Genomic DNA, 16,444 nt, shown 5'->3' on the forward strand with positions numbered 1-16,444 from the left:
AAAGGGCAGATTGCCTTCCCACAAGTCAGCAGCTAAATGGACTCAGACCCGGAGTTGGAGGAGGAGGAGGAGGAGGAGGAGGAGGAGGAGGAGGAGGAGGAGGAGGAGGGAAAAGAGGAGGAGGGAGGAGGAGGGGGGAGGAGGGGAAGAGAAGGGGTCTCTCAGAAGAAAATCAGTCACTTAACCCAAGGAATCTCCAAGGAAAAAGTAAACTCGGGACCTCCATCCAGGGACTTGCTTTGTCTAGTTTCTGGACTAAACTACCGTTCCCCGCCCACCCCCCCTACCAAATGGGGGTGTTTGGAATCGGGTTTGGCTGTTGTTGGATTTTGGTACGGCTCAGCAAAAACAACAAAGAACCCAGGAACACGACCCTGTTCTTGCAAGAGATGAAACTGTGGAGACTTAATGAAGTGAAAGTTTAACAAACAACTCCAGGAAAAAGCCAGAGTTCTGTGCAGTCTCCAAGGAAGCCAATCACAGAAGTGCTGTAAAGCATCCTTCATCCCTTCATCTGTTCCACAAATATTTGTTAATCGTCTATCAGGTACAGGCGGGGCAGAGCACCTTCCACAATGAGCTTCGGGGTTGGATCCCAGCTATGCCTGCTTTTTCTTATAAAACTCAGGTTATAAGTTCCTGCACCCGGTGGGAGTTGCTGCTTCCCATAAAGAAGTGAACTGCCAGGAGTCTTCCTTCTCAGCCAATGCAGGAAGTTTGCAGAAAGCTAGGGGTGGGGCAGGGGGTGCTGCTGGAGTTTGGGAGGTCCTTTTTAGTTCCGCAGAAACTGCTCCCCATCTGCCCAGCCCGTCCTCCTCTCACAGCTCCTTAAAGTGGATGCCCACGGTGGGGAGGAGATGCTCCAAGAATTGGGTGTGTGATCTGGGGTATCCTTTTTGTCTTGGAGCCTCAGAGGTTACATAAGAGCCCCCCCAACTACTCTTAGAAAGGGCAGTAAGCACTTTAAGGAGAGCACCTTTGTACCTCTGACTTCTTTCACCTCTTGAGTGGAGGGACTGGAGCCCGGTGTCCCTCAGAATAGCCCAGGAGTGCTCTAGAAAGGTTGGAGTGCTGCCTGATTCATTTCCTGGGGCTCTGCCTCTCTAAATGGGACAGGTGCTCCCCCCTACCACCACCACCCTTAATAGGATCTCCACTCTCCTCCCTGAACTCAAGGCTCTGTTCGGAGCAGTGGGTCAGAACCCTGGCCAGGCGCAACCCTCCTCACAACTGGTCACACTCGATCCATTCTCTCCTTGGCTCTGCGATCCATCCAGTCTGGCTACTGTTGCCGCTTTCAGAAAAGCGGGTGGCTGGTCTCTAGCGGGACAGAGCAGTAGGACAGAGATGGATGGTGCAAGGTCCTGGAATCTCCACATAGGCGGCAAGTCTGTCCCAGGCTCCTTGCTCAGAAAAACTCCCCAGAGGGCAGGAGAGGGGAATTCAAGGGGATGCATGGCTCTGCCCAGGGAGCAGTAGCTTTAGGATCCAGAGAGGAAGATAACCCAGGCCACCGGTCTCTGGAGAGCATTGGCAACTCAAGTTCTCTTTATACCTGACATTTGGAAGCCGAGATCCTGGGCCCTGGGTTTGCCCTTCACAGGGCACAGGTCACCTTTCCTCCTGACCCTGCTAAACTGGTTGAGGAGCCCCCTTGGTCTGAAAGGTGCAGCTCCTGAAGCCGTGTCTGGCTTTTGGCTCTCGTGAGCACCCCAGGGCCCGGGGAAGGAAGTCGGCGTCCTCTGGAGCTGGGAACCGCTCCAGTCCCGGTCACCCCGGCTGCGCCGGGCGGGGGCTGAGAGGATGGTCCCGAGCCGCCAGGCCTTTCCCTGGTCGGTGGGCTTGGGGACCCCCTCCGTTCAAACGGGTCCAGCCTGGCACTGCCGCACGGCCGCGTCCCTGGCTCAGTCCTGCTGGGAGGGCCTCCGTCCAGTCGGATGCGAGCGGCCGAGCGGAGCTGGGGCGGGGGAGCCCTCCTGCGCCCCCCGGAGCCTCAGAGCCGCGCCCCAGCTGCGCCCCGCAGCGCCCCAGGCCCTACCCTTCCGCGCGCATCCTCTGCACCCGCAGAGCCACCGACCGTCGCTGGTCCCCTTCAGGTCTCCGTCCTCCGTGGTCCCCCGTTGCTTCGGGGAAGGGGAGGCGGGGGGGCGGGGGGGCACGGGGGGCGCGGTCGCCACATCCGAAAGCCGAAGCCCCTTTACCTGACCTTGGCTGCTCCGCGGGGCCCTCGGCCCCCCCGCCGAGGAATAAAGGCCGACGTCCCGCACAGCGTCCTCTGTGGTCGCGCGCAGGACCGGCTGCGCGCGGTTTGCATTGAACAAAAAATGCGGGGGAAGCCAGTTTCCAGGCAAGCCCTACGCAGGTGGGAAAGGGTGTCAGCCCTGCCCCCCACCCCTGGCAGGAGGGGAGACGCCCCCAGCGGCACCGCGGGGCGTCCGGGGCGCATCCCTCACGCCGCCGACAACTCGCGGCTCAGCTGCTCGGTGACCTCCGCCTCCCCCTCTCCATCCTCCAAAAAGTCGACGACATTGAAGGCAAAGGCGAAAGGAGGGGACCGCGGCTTTCAGGAGCCCCGGTAGGAGACTGGGTGAGGCTGCATTTTAGAGCCTTGGAAGCGCGGTTTAGTTTGTAACACACACAGGCGCACGGGCACACGCGCGCACACCCCCTCCCCCCCCCCAGGAAAGGGGCGCAGGAAACGAGAAGGAAGCCGGCGTGGAACTCACCTGCCTCTAGCGTGGTGCCGTTCAGCATCCTTAGAGCAGAGGAGGTGATCGCGCCGGAGCGGAGGCCGCGCTGGCGGAGACGAGCGCAAGTCAGCGGGCGCGGCCGGGCTGCCCCTCCGCCGCACCGACACGCTCCGGGGCACAACCCGGCCAGACAGCCGCCCCGACGAGCCCACCCCCCGTGGGATCCTACCTTGGGGTCCAGACGTTTCCCCCCAAGCCCCCGGTCCTCGGCGAGGGAGGGCGGCAGGCGGCGGCCAGAGGTGCGGGCAGCTCCCCAGGTCTCGCCGAGGGCTCCTCTGCTAATCCAAATAATAAACCGTAGAATGGATGAGTCTCTCTCTGCCCCTCCCTCCCTCCCTCTCTCTCCCTCCCTCCCTCCCTCTCTCGGTCTCTCTCTCCTGGAATTGACCCGGGTCCCTCACCTCCGACCCGCAGCTCCTGCCACCTGTCTTTTATTTTCCGTCTGCGCTTCCAGACCCGGAGGAGGAGGAGGGAGGGGCGGGCGGGGGCGCGGACCCGGCGGGCGCTCCCAGCCGCGCTCCGAGGCTGCGTTCCGCGCTCGCGGCCCCTCCGGACCCGGGGAGGGGTTAGTGGAGGACGCGGCCGTCACCGACCCTCGTAAAGCCCCGAGCATCCCGGGGCTTGGGCGCAGCGGGGGTGCGGGCCCCCCGCCCCCCGGCCGCCTCTGCCCCCCTGGAGCTCCTACCTAAAGGATGCTGCCGCCGGCTGGAGCCTGCGTGGAGCGCAAACGGGCGGCAGCCCCCTGGGAGCCGGGCTGAGCCGCTGCTGGCGCCCCCGCCGCGCCCCCGCCGCATCCCCGCGGCCCCTCCCGGTGCTCCGCGCTCGGCCCCCCGGGCTGGGCGCCCGCCACCCGGCGCTCGGGGTGCGCTCCGCGCGCGGCCGCGGCGCTCCCGGGCGGGTCCGCGGGGGGCTGCGGGGGGCTCTCGCGCCCGCCCCGGCGAGAGCTGGGGAGATTACCCGGGAGAGCCTTGGGAGATGCGCCTCCTCGGGAACGCGGACTCGCAGACCCGGGATGGGGCGGGGGCGGGGGGCAGGTTACCTGATCTCAGGTTCCCGAGGGGCTGCGGCGCCCCAGCAGCCCGGGGCGCAGTCAGGCCGCGGGGAAGCGGAGGGAGAACCGGGAGGCCGGGCCGCTGGCCAATTCCTCGCTCCCTCCCCCACCCGGGGCGCTCCCGGCGGTGGGAGCGGGGGGCGGGCGTTGCTGGGAGGCTCCCGCGCCGCGGCGGGGCGGGGGTGGGAGCCGCGAGATTGGCCGCGCGGGGCTGCGGGGCCGGGGCCGCTGGGCCCCCCGCCCCCCCGCCCGCCCCTCCCCGCCCCTGCGCGCCCCTCCCGCCCCTCCCGCCCCTGCCCGCGGTGCCACCTGAGCCGCTGCTCCGCGGCGCCCGGGGCTGGGGAGCCCGCGCTGCTCCCCGCCGCCCCAGAACCCGGCGCGGGCTGCGGGGCGCCTGGGGCGGTGCGGGGCGGGGGCCCCCACCTCCTCGCCAGACCCGCAGGTTCGGGAAGGGCTCCAGCCGGAGCCGCGGGGCCAAGCCCTCCCTGGCTCTTCTCGGTCCACGCGACCCCCGCACTGTGGCTCTGAGCCCCCAGGACAGGCACCCTGGTTCCGCCGCAGCCCTGGGCTTCACTGGCCAGTCCCACCGGCCCCCTAGAGCACCGGCGTACCTCCTAAAGTCCCCCTCCCCGTCCGGGCCTCCTTAGCTCTTTCTCTCCTGGGGAGCCCCCCGGTTGGGTCCCGCCGCCGCCAGGGAGAGGACCAAGGACCAGCCTCTCAGGTTTAGCTCCTGCCCTCGCCCGCGAGGCCGTCGCCCAGATGCACGGCGATACTGACCCAGACACTTAGGTGCTGTCATCCACTCCTGTCCAAGGCAGCGGTTTTTATCTTCTTTGGGGTCGCGAACCGTTTTTAGATATTGGGGAGGGGGGGAGCCTCCATCCTGCGCGCGCGCGCGAGGTGCACGCGCACTGAAGCGCACCGCGGAGCCCACACTTTCCTACAAATTTTGGGAGGGGAGACTTGGTCATCACGAATCTCCCAATCCCTCTACCGGCCCGGGACTCCCAGGTTTCCACTCTCTCTTACACCCATAGTCTCAAAAACTGGGGGGCCGTGAGTCTGGAGATCTTGTGTCCTGAGCCCAACGCTGAAACCCTTTGTAGGGGCGAGGAGGGTCAGCTCAGCGCCCGCGCGGGGTGCTCGGGGCCGGCCCGCAGCAGGGTGTCCAGAGACCCCAGGAACGACGTGACCTCTAGGTAGAGGTATCTGTGGCTTCCTCCCCAACCTCTTCTCAGAAATCAAGGTCTTGACAACCCCCTCCCCCTACACACAGGCGCACACGCCTAAACTTCTGACTTTTTTTTTCCCCCTTGAGGGGAGGGGATAGTTAGGGCACCAGGACGCACCTTTTAGTTGCTGCAGGGCGGTGCAATACAGCATCGACTTTGAAATCTTCCACCAGGAGCAGACGTCCACAAACTCCAGCCTTTGGTCGAATGTAGAGTAGGTGAAATGGCAGGTGTCTGTATGGAGGGGAGGGGAGGGGGGGGGGTTCCTTCTAGGCTGGCCGAGGCCGCCCGCAAGGTCTCTAAGTGCTCCTAGGAGTAGAGCACGCTGGCCGCCGTTGGCCTTGTAGTGAGCCCGCTTCCCTAGCTCTGCCTGCAGATTAATTTAAGCCCGGCTGGCCTCTCGCAGTGGAGACCCGCCCGTGGCACAGACTTTGCCTTTGGATAAGAGGCACTGCCGTGGAGCAAAGGTCCGCACCGGGCCCAGGAGCACCTCCCCTTCTCCTGGAGCCTTCTTTTCCAAACACACAGGGTTTGGGAACCCCGAATTTCACTTGGACGAGAGGGGGGAGCTCTTCTCTTCCTTTGCTCTGCAAAACCAAGGGGGCCAGTTTGTCTTCCGAAGAGAGGGAGGTGTGCGTGGAGATCCACCTGCAGGGAGGACTGCCAGGACGGGTAGCACCGCCTCTGCAGGAACGCGTGCCCATCCTCCATCTGGGAAAACCTCATTAGAAGATTCCCCAGTTTCTGTCAGGTCTTCCTAGATTGGGAACAATCGAGAAATCCCTGCTCCTTGATTTACGTGACTTGCCATAGGAGTCTCCAGGAACCATGAAAGTGGAGCAGCACCAGAGCTGATTTAAACTGAGAAGTTTCTATTTCTTGGCATCCACATGTGTTTGTATACACACACCCAATAAGAAACCTGATTTTTTACTTTACAATGTGTGAATACAATATAGCTTGAAGCTCTCGCAGTGAGGCCCATTTATGTGGCCATATTGTGTTTAATGTGGGAGCACCAACCTGCCGCCACCCCTGATGTGTGGTTCACAAGCATCTCCTCGGAACCACAGCGGAGAACTTCAGGCCTTGGCTCCCTGGCCCCCTCCAGACGCTGGAGGGAGTAAGAGCGCCCCCCACCTTGAGACTGGGGCTCCTTCGGGGTTGCCTGCCTGGCTTGAAGGTCTGCCAGGAAGAATCCCCCAGGAGAATCAGCCGTGATGGACATCAGAGTCCTTTCCCTGGGCCAGTTCCCTACCACAGGAAGTTCACAAGGAGGAGGAAAGAGCTGTCTCTAGGAAGGAGGCATCCTATAAGTTATTTCCATCTGTCAATGAGGCTTTCTCAGAACACTGCCTCAAATGGGGACCCTTTCCAAAGTGAACTTCCTTGCTTGTCCCTCTTGTTTCTCCAGGAACATGACCTTTTCAGGCTCCTTTTCTCTCTCTTCTCCCTCTTGGGACTGCTGAAGAAAGCACCATCCAGCCCCCACCCAGAAAATGGCCTTGGTGATCTTCAAATCTAGTGGAAAACATTGAGCTATCTGGTTGCTTCTTGACCTGAGAATAGAAAGGAAATTGGCTCCCAGGAGTCCATAAAACTGCCTCCACAATGCTGACGCTCTTCTTCTATTCACCTCCTCCAAATGGTTTCTAGAGAGGACACCACCAGACCACAAAGACTTTTTTTTTTTTTTAAATCCAGTGCAGCTGCCAACACCTCACAAGCCCATGGCAGTGTTACTTAGGGCACCACAGTGGGAGCACTAGCAAAATTGGGGAAAGCAATTAATATTTGACATGCAGATAACAACATAAATCACAATCAAGGGGAAAATCAGAACTTTGCTGGGCTTCTTTTTCACTTACTCGATAGTTTAGAATGGCTTTTACTTTAATATGTGAGAAAGCACCAGAATCTTTTGGTCGCTTCAGATCTCTAAAACTCGTATTCAGGCCACAGGCAGAGACTAAGGAAGACCCCTGAGATGTTTGAGAGCCTTTCAGGTTCTATTGGAAGGAAAGGCTGAGGGTCAGCTCTGGGTAGAGGCAGCCTGCCAATGGGCAGCAGCCTCATTTTACTGAACAGCTTCCACCGGCAAGGCAAAGGCTTTCCAGGGCCATTGTCCTCAGAGGGAAGCAGGGAAGAAAGTGCAGAAACAGTAGTCCCGGTGGGCTCCTAACCGAGGTTGGATACTGATGCCCAAAGGTGTCACTGTGGTGAATGGAATGGGTATAAAGATAATAAAATGTCCTAAGGCAGACTTGTCTGGGAAGTGCCATAAGACATGGAGAAGGAAACTGTGGGGGAGAGAAGTGAGAATGGTCTAATCAGAGGCATCGTAAGCGGCCTGACCTCCAAGTCAGAATGATTTAGAGTTTTTATTGAGAGAACAGATGGAAGATGAGAGCATTTCTTGATGCAGAATGGCACTTCTTGGGCACTCATATGCTGCACAATATAGCATTATATCAATCTTCTTATAGCTCAAGATATAAATAAAATGAAGAATGCATTCAAACTCTTGTATTTGCCAGCAACATCCCTTGGGTTGCTAACACAGAGGAGAAAACAGTAGGCGAACGGAGGCTATAAGAAAAATCGAGAGCGACTAATGTGACCCGATTGCTTCTATTTATTTAATGGAACAGTCATTATTTTCTTTCTTCAACATATGTGTCTGATAATGAAGCAAAAAGAAAGGAAAATAACTATCAATGTGCCACTTCAGAAACACACAAACATTTGCTAGCTTTTTCATTTTATTGATGTTCTTTTAATATACGTACTTATGATTAAACTAGTGCTCAAGCACTCACAGCACAGAGCAGTTCTGGATCAGGGTGTTTGTTTTTAAATCTAGGCTCAATCAGATGGAGAACAGAGATGCAATTGTTGTCAAACATAAAAATACGAATTGAATTTCTTCCTTTTAGATGGATCTTTAACATTGACTTGACCATAGGGACACTGCGGAAGAAATAAAACAAACTATGGTTAAATTATATCACAAGCATCTTGAAAAAAGTACAACACTTCTCATGGTGGAAAAGGAGCCTGCTAATCATGTTATGTAGATCATTTGATCTATTGGGTCCTGCAGACTAAGAGGAGAATAATGGCAACCTCTGGCAAATGGTCCTAATTAGGGTCCAAGAATCACTTCCTAAATGCATCCTTCCAACTTTAAGAGTTCTACTGTCAAAAACTCACTCTGAGAAAATTCTCAAGTCCTCAATTTACGCAAAGCTCTTATGCATTTGATTAGAAACAGCTAAGGGCACAGGTAGGAACACACATAAAAGTGAAGGCTTAATTTTTCAATACTGGCTACAACCAACCTATGCATTTAGTGCTTAGTCCTTAATTGTCAAGTGGGTCAGTTAAAGGAAATAATGCCTTCTTGCTCCCAAACGTAGAGTCCAAGTGGTCTGTAAACAGAGGTTGTTGCCTGTTTATAACCTCAACGCTGTAACAATTTACCTTACTAGTATGCCTTTAAAAAGTTATAGTGACAAACCGGATCCTATTTCTTTTCCTTGCTCAAGATAGGGAAGGATTAGTTCATCTTCATCAGTGAACACAGAGATAGATCCACTGAAATATACATTTTAGGAAATGTCCACCACTAAGTTTGGGGTAGGTTAACCACGTTTGTTTTTAAGCTAGAGTACAGAACAGCCACGGGAAGAATGAGAGAGAGAGAAGGAAGGGAAGAAGAAAAAAAGGAAGGGAGGGAAGGAGGGGAAAAGGGCGGAAGGGAGGGAGGAAAGGAGGAATCATTATCATTTAAAGGAAAACCACTTCCCAATGCTGGTCAAATTTCTATTTATTCAGCTACTAGTGAAGACAAAAACGCCTTCTGTGATCTAGTTTGTAATATTCTGGATTTCTTTTCCTGCCCTCTCTGTACTTGCCTAGTGAACGGGACTTACTTGAAACCTCGTGAAAAGTTTCCTTGTAATAAAGAACTCCCATGAATTTCAAATCACAGCATTTCAAGGAGCTGATGCTCACAGTGAAATGCTACAAAATTCCATTAACTTTAAAGGTCCTATGTTGGTCCTAAGGACTTCATTGTCCTTGGCTGAAGTAGCTTGTGAAAAGTGCACTCCAGGTCTATTTAGCTTTTTTATTTGACTTGTTTTTCAAATAATAGGTATTTACAAAGTTACAGAAGCACGGAAAACTGCTGCTGTAATGCGAGAGTTTGCTACTCACGTGTCTGCAGGCAGAGCCACAGCATTCACCTCTCTCCAAGTGGGCGAGCTGCGTGAGCACAACATAGCCAGTAGCTGGATCCACATAGTTTAACTGGCCAGACTGAAGAATAATGAAATAAAACAATTCATTAATCTCAATATTCACCATATCTCCTCACCATAATTTCTACTCATAAAACACGGCAAACATTTTCTTTAAACAATATTGAACTTCTTCCCAGCAATTTTGGTGGCACTTGCAATTAAAGGCTGAACGCATTCCAACATTATATACAATCCAACTTTATGTGACATAAGGAGAAAATATACAGTTTGAGAAAAATGAGAAGTTGATGGAAAAACAAGAACTCCTCTATACCCAATAACTACGTAGCCACTGCTCAGGTATTTTTCATTCAGTTTCTAGGTAACAAGTTTAATAACAGGTGATTTAGATGACTTTAAGAGCTTAAGAGGCTGAAAATGAACTTTCACTCAGAAGTTGCAGTTGCAATTTCAGTACTTAAAATATGTGGATAATGATTTAAACTTACAGAAAAGGTGCTAATCAAAACCAACAGTCCTTACAGAAAAGTATTACCTTGCTATTATTGAACACTTTTCTTTACCTTCATGATGTGTTACTCCATGGCACATTTTACACTATTTTCTTTTTTGGGGACGGTTGTTAGTTCTGTTTTTAAGTGAAAAAAGTATTGTTTTAACATATTAACACTCGTTGCTTTCGCAAGTTTGATCAAAAGTAACGTTTACTACTTTACCACTTCAGATGTCAAGGAAGCATACTCTACTGACATTCAAACATTTTTTTTTTTTTTTTAAGTATCCCAAGTACACTGTGTGAAGGCAAAGGAAATAATGCAGCCTATTCGATGGATTTGGGCCATGTGGGTGATATTTATCCTTGAGATTCTGCAGAGGAACTGTCTCTTGGGCTTTTTATATAACCCTTTTACCGTGAAGTAACTCGGCATCACTCTTGCATAGAAACTTTTTGTGAAAATATGCATGACCTGTGAATGTCTTCTAACATATTTTTGTATGTGCCACAAGTTACTTCTTCAGGGTGTCTTCCTTAATGGCTAACAATTTTGATCTGCTTGAAAATTTAACCAACTGTGCTCCATGAATGAGGCAGGAAGCAAAAAGACATATAGAGTTCAAGTCTAGGTCTTAGACTAAGGTATTCCAGCAAAGCCAGACCCAGGCAGCAGAAATCCAGCAAGCAAGTGTCAAGGTCAGTCCATAGGGCCGCTCAAATCTTTGGGGACCACAGAAGCAGATGACATGAAACCAGGGGCACTAAACACTACTTGAGAATGACCAATTGTCAAGACCTTACTTCTTTACTTGTGAAACCTGTGTTTGAAGATTTGGAAGAAAACCCAGCAAACACTGGGGGTTCTGTTAGCAGCCTTCTTTTCACTTTTCATAGTTTCTGAGAGTCTTCTGAGGGCAATTATCTAGCAACCTGGAAGCCTAACGAACAGACTGCTCCTGCATTTGTGCTGCCTCTCCTGCTCTCCGTGTTGATTGCAAAACTTTGAGCTTGTTGGCTGCCCACACAAACTTCATTTGTCCCCAGGAAAGGAGCCTAAAGTAATAGTGGCAACAAAGATGTGACCAGAATGGTGGCTGGCAAACAAGATGTTCAGTGATGCAGATCAGCACCGGGAGAAAGGTAAGAGACCCATCTGCCTGGAGGTGTGGGGACAGGACCCTTGGGGGTGGGGGGGCTCTGATTTGTTGAAAAAGCAAAACCACAGACTTGTTTTCGGATTCACTTCTGGTCCCCAGATAGCTACTTCACCTGTGATACCGACACTGCTGAAACAAGTGTGGGTTTCTTAAGTGAGAAAAAAATCCCTCTCCTTTCCCAGGCTGACTGACCAGTCTTCACATGCTCTTTGCTCTATAAAGAATGAAACTTTTGCATATATTCGCCAAACGTATATGGTGATGATTGGCAACAAAGTACACGTTATTTTTAACCGACTATAAACAAGATCAATCAAAAGCTGCCAGTCATTTCCTGATGAATCTTTATGCAGAGGTTTCAACTCTTCCATGAGCCAAACAGTGGATTTCCAGGGCCTACTCACTGGCAGTGGGTGGGGTGGGATTAGAATTTTAGAAAATCTCCAAGGTTTTCTTCTCTACTCCCTTGGCTCAAGCATCACCAGGTAACTGTACCTACACCAGACATCAAATACTGGTCACACAGAGTGTATTAAATAGGTTACTTTTGCATCGTTTTCTACATCTTCATGCTACAAATCTTTTGCTCTCTCAAGAGAATGAAAATGCTCCCTTCAAACTGATACAATCTGAGGTGTTAGCAACTCTGGGGGGAGATGATGGTGATATCGGTACTGGTAAGTGATGGCCTGACCCTCCAAACAGAAGACAACGGAGCTCAAGATGGGTCTGGGAAGAAAGCAAGTGCCTGATTGGAGTCTCCTTTACAGCTGTGCTGTTAGGGTGGAGAGAAGGGACGAAAGGATAGAAGCAAAAATTAAGGTGTTTTTTTTTTTTAAATTTTGCATTAAAAAAAAGAGAAAAAAATTTTGCATTATTAGTATCATTGGATGGCTAAATGTTTAACCGAGAGGACAAACACACAGCCTGTTTCTCCCGTGACTTCTCAGCTCCTCTGCGTCCTCCACCAACGCCTTGGGACCCCCCCAGCGCGCCCACACGCGCCCACACGCGCACACACGCGCACACGCCGTCCCGATGGGGCCCAGACCGGGACCGGAGTTTAGCTCGGCCGCTGATCACAAAGGACCCACATTTAATACAGACGCGCGTTAGCTCTTTGCCCATCAGAGGGAACTGAGGGTCGGAGCGGGAAGCGCGAGGGCTCGTCGGAAGCCGGAGGGAGCAGGGCGCGGGCTTCCAGCGACCTCTCCCGCGGCCGGCGGCGCGCAGGCGCACGGGGCCCGGGGCGGGGCCCGAGCCGGAGCCGGAGCCGGAGCCGGGTGGGCGGGGCCCGGGCCGGGTGGGCGGGGCCCGGGCCGGGTGGGCGGGGCTGGGGGCGGGGCCTCACCGCGCAGGCGGCGGCGTGCAGGTCCGCGATCCGCCGCTCGGCCGCCGTTAACTCTTCGCTCGCCGGGCGCCTCTCCGCGCCGGCCGGTCCTTCCGGCGAGCGGGGCGCGGGGCCTCCGCGGCCTCCCCCGGGAGCGGAGCCCAGAGCCGCGCCGCGGGCCCGCGGGCACCGGCCTCCGACCCCGAGCGGCGCGGGCCGCCGTCCGAGGCTGGCGAGCGCGAGCGCCGGGCCCCGCCGGGCCGCCATGGCCGCGGGCGGCGGGAGAGGCCGGGGGCGCGGGGCGGGCGGAGGCGGCCCGGAAGCCGCGCGGAGGGCCGGCCTGAGGTCTGGGGATTCCGTGGGCCTCGGCGTGCACGGACGAGTGCGGTGATGCCCGGCGCCGCGGCAGCGCCCGCAGAGGCCGCGGGAAGGCGGGAGCGCGGGGCCCAGGCGGGGGCGCAGGGCAGGCGCGGCCGGCTCGGGGAAGGCGGCCTTTCCGCGTGGCTCAGTAGTCGCAAAATCCAACCTGCAGTCGTGGCTCCTGTCTGCAAGGTAAACGTAGCCCCGGGCCCCCCCGCAAGACTGCACGGGGGGAAGTGAGCGCAGGGCCGGGAGGCGGCGGCAGGTGTTGCAGCGGAGCGACCTCCTCCCCGCCCCGCCCCGCCCCGCCCGCGCCCCGCCCGCGCCCCGCCCGCGCCCCGCCCGCGCCCCGCCCGCGCCCCCGCCCGCGCTCCGGGGAAGGCGGTCGGAGAGCAAGCGCCCCTAAGTGCCCTTCGGGTTTGAAGACTTGAGGGCCACGGTTGAGCCCTGTGGCCCAGACATTTCCTGAGCTGCACCGAAGTTCCACTAAGCCACCATAGGGCCATCACTTTCTCTTTTTCTTTTTTTAAATATCTGCATGCAGATATCTGCATGCAACCCTGCAAGTGTATTTCGAATTTTCTTAGTAGGTGGAACCAACCCTATTGGTCCACTGTGAATCTCCCAGCGAATCAATAAATTCGTGGAGTCAGTCCTGTTTTGGAAATCTGGTTCCTTTATGCTGGAATAATAAATTAGGTATCAGGGTCTGGAGACTTGCCAGTGATGTGACAAAAGAGCCTGAAACCAGGAAAACCAAAGAGGGACCCTTAGCAAAAAGACACGAAAAAGTGGACCCAGACTTGAGAAGGGAGTGCACCCCAGGTCAGGTGTATTTGTGTGTCTTCTCCAGAACCGAATTCTGGAATAAGACAAATAAGTGGAGGAGCGGGTTGATTGCATTGTCTTTGAAATTGAGGATGAGAAGAAAAAAAAGAAAGAAGAAAGAAAGAAAGAAAGAAAGAAAGAAAGAAAGAAAGAAAGAAGAAAGAGAAAGAAAGAAAAGAAAGAAAAAAGAAAAGAAAGGAAGAAAGAAAGAAATTGAGGATGAGGACCTATTAAGCGTGACATGAATTCAAAGGATGGGAACAAAGGATGGGAACGGTGTTTTACAGAAATGAAACAGACTGGACCAGGTTCAAATAGAAAATAAATACTCATCTTACAGTGGAGTTACAAGACCTTTGTACTGAGGGATGGGGTGGGTGTGAATGTAAAGAGCAGAGCAAGGGAAATCTTTGTGTTAATAAAATAGTTCTGTATTCCTTTTTTTTTTTTAAGATTTTATTTACTTATTCATGAGACACACAGAGAGACAGGCAGAGACACAGGCAGGGAGCCCGACATGGGACTCCATCCCGGGTCTCCAGGATCACACCCCGCCCGAGGGCAGCACTAAACCACTGAGCCCCCCAGGCTGCCCCAGTAGTTCTGTGATCTGATCATGATGGTCACACACGTCTACACATGGACTATACACCTTGTTCTCATGTCAAATTCCTGGTTTTTGTGTTGTAAGGATGTAAGATGCAACCACTGGGGAAAACCGAGTAGAAGGAACCTCTCTATATCTTTGCAACTTTTTGTGAATCTATAATTATTTCTTTTTTTAAAATTTTATTTATTTATTCATGAGAGACACACAGAGAGAGAGAGAGAGAGGCAGAGACACAGGCAGAGGGAGAAGCAGGCTCCATGCAGGGAGCCCAACGCAGGACTCGATCCCAGGTCTCCAAGACCAGGCTCTGGGCTGAAGGCAGTGCTAAACCACCCGGGCTGCCCTATAATTATTTCAAAATTTAAAAACAATACCTTAAAAAATGTGAAAATGGTTTTTTAATCACTCAGTAGCATACATCGCTGGATTAACCAGAACCTTTCCATATCACCTCCGTTCCCAGGCTTAAAAATCCTTTTCAGGGGCACCTGGGTGGCTCAGTTGGCTAAGTGACCACCTCCCAGTCTTGGCTTAGGTCATGTTCCCAGGGTCGTGAGATGGAGCCCCAGGTCCCTCTCTGTGCTGTGTGGGGTTTGCTGGGGATTCTCTCCATCTGCCCCTCCCGCTCATGCTCTTTCTCTTATCTTTCTCTCTCTCAAATAAGTCTTTTTTATTTGTATATATATATATATATATATATATATATATATATATATTTAAATTTATTCATGAAAGACACAGGTAGAGAGAGGCAGAGACACAGGCAGAGGGAGAAGCAGGCACCATGCAGGGAGCCCGGCGTGGGACTCGATCCCGGGACCCCAGGATCAGGTCCTGGGCTGAAGGAGGCGCTAAACTGCTGAGCCACCTGGGCTGCCCAAATAAGTCTTTAAAAAAAAAAAAAAAAATCTGGGATCCCTGGGTGGCTCAGTGGTTTAGCACCTGCCTTCGGCCCAGGGCCTGATCCTGGGGTCCCGGGATTGAGTCCCACGTCGGGCTCCCTGCATGGAGCCTGCTTCTCCCTCTGCCTGTGTCTCTGCCTCTCTCTGTGTCTCTGTCTATCATGAATAAATAAAATCTATTTTAAAAAATCTTCCTTTTCAGTTAAGGCCTCTGGGCACAAAACAGCTGAGAAAGCTCTTTCGTACTGTTCACAGGTTACCTGTGTGTACATCCTCGTAGACTTTATTTTTAAAATAAAATGACAGAGGTCTAAGTAAGAGTTCAGTAAAATGTATTATTACGAATAATTTCCGAACATTTAATAACTGGGTATCATTTAGACACTGAATAGATTGTCTGCCTCTTTCAGTTTTCATTTGATCTTCATACTTTAGGGTCAGAGTCATTTCACATCAAGTTAAGTTTCATTCATTGGGTCTCTTGCTTTAAAAAAGCCTCCTCAGGGCTTAGGTGTGTACATTTTCTTAGATCCTCTACGCTCACAGTAGACGGAACTATATGGGAGTAGGGGTGTAACGTTCTGCCTTCGAATGGTAAAGTGAGTCCTCACTTGAGTTGCAAGGCCTTTACATCCAGATTTGCTCTAGAAAGAGCTATTTTGTGTCATGCGTCTGCATGTAACATGAGATTGTATATATTTTATAATCCTTCCCATCCTTTGAGATGTTTATGTTGATACCGAACCTACTGGTTATTTTGGGGAGGAGGAGGAGAGGAATTCAAAGAAATGCATTCCCCCTAAGCTTCACCTATCTTAATTTTTAAATAGTTACGTTAGGCTTCTCTAGGTTGCAAGATACAGGTCTCACAACTTAATCTGGTGGCCTTAAAAGGAATTTGTTCACAAAACCAGGAAGCATGACTTGGTTCAGGGCCCACCAATATTACCAGGGCCCAGTCTCCCCATTTTCCAGCTATGCCTCTTCAGTGCTACTTCCCTTTTGAGGCAGGCTCTTTTCTCACTGGTGACAGATGGCTGCAACCAGCCCCTCGGGCTTCATCCTTTCTCACCCTTGTCCACTTAAAAAGAGAGTCTCAATATGAACACCCAAACAAGAAGACGCCTTTCTGCCCCCCAAAGCCCTAAGAGCCATCGCTTCACCCTGTGTCCTTTCCTGAGCCAGTCTTTGTGAGTACCTGTTATCCATGAGCCACCCAAGGCCTTTCCCTGGAGCTGCCAAGGGGCAACCCCACCCAAACTCATGGCTGGGAATGGCCTGTAGTGACACTGGGGACACAATTAACAAATGTCCACCACGGTGTGACTTGCAAAGGCAAAATAAACTCTACCAGCCTACTCAATTCGTTGACTATTTAGTATTTGTCATTTAAGACGTGTTTTCATTGTTCCTCTGGTTCCTCTCTACATATCCTTCTTTTGATCTCCCATAATTATTGG

At 52.9% G+C, this 16,444-nt stretch overlaps 1 protein-coding gene across 1 annotated transcript; it reads right to left on the minus strand.

Annotated features, from left to right (window-relative positions):
• Positions 1-7,653: 7,653 nt before the first annotated feature.
• C7H1orf53 (chromosome 7 C1orf53 homolog) lies at positions 7,654-12,954 on the minus strand. The gene is made up of 3 exons (XM_025429712.3): positions 12,306-12,954; positions 9,255-9,356; positions 7,654-8,003 (listed from the first exon to the last, which is right to left on the minus strand). Exons 1-3 carry the CDS (start codon positions 12,549-12,551, stop codon positions 7,932-7,934), a joined length of 420 nt encoding a protein of 139 aa, XP_025285497.1. The 5' UTR covers positions 12,552-12,954; the 3' UTR covers positions 7,654-7,931.
• Positions 12,955-16,444: the final 3,490 nt, after the last annotated feature.

The sequence above is a fragment of the Canis lupus genome, chromosome 7 (assembly GCF_003254725.2).
Source record: "Canis lupus dingo isolate Sandy chromosome 7, ASM325472v2, whole genome shotgun sequence".
NCBI classification, from domain to species: Eukaryota; Metazoa; Chordata; class Mammalia; order Carnivora; family Canidae; genus Canis; species Canis lupus.

Bases quoted from the DNA above. Each gene is read 5' to 3' on its own strand.
- C7H1orf53 (XM_025429712.3), bottom strand. From the start codon at position 12,551: ATGGCGGCCCGGCGGGGCCCGGCGCTCGCGCTCGCCAGCCTCGGACGG. The intron at 9,357-12,305 runs GTGAGGCCCCGC...ATTATTCTTCAG, and splicing joins TGCACGCCGCCGCCTGCGCG to TCTGGCCAGTTAAACTATGT. The intron at 8,004-9,254 runs GTGAGTAGCAAA...TTTCTTCCGCAG, and splicing joins GTGGCTCTGCCTGCAGACAC to TGTCCCTATGGTCAAGTCAA.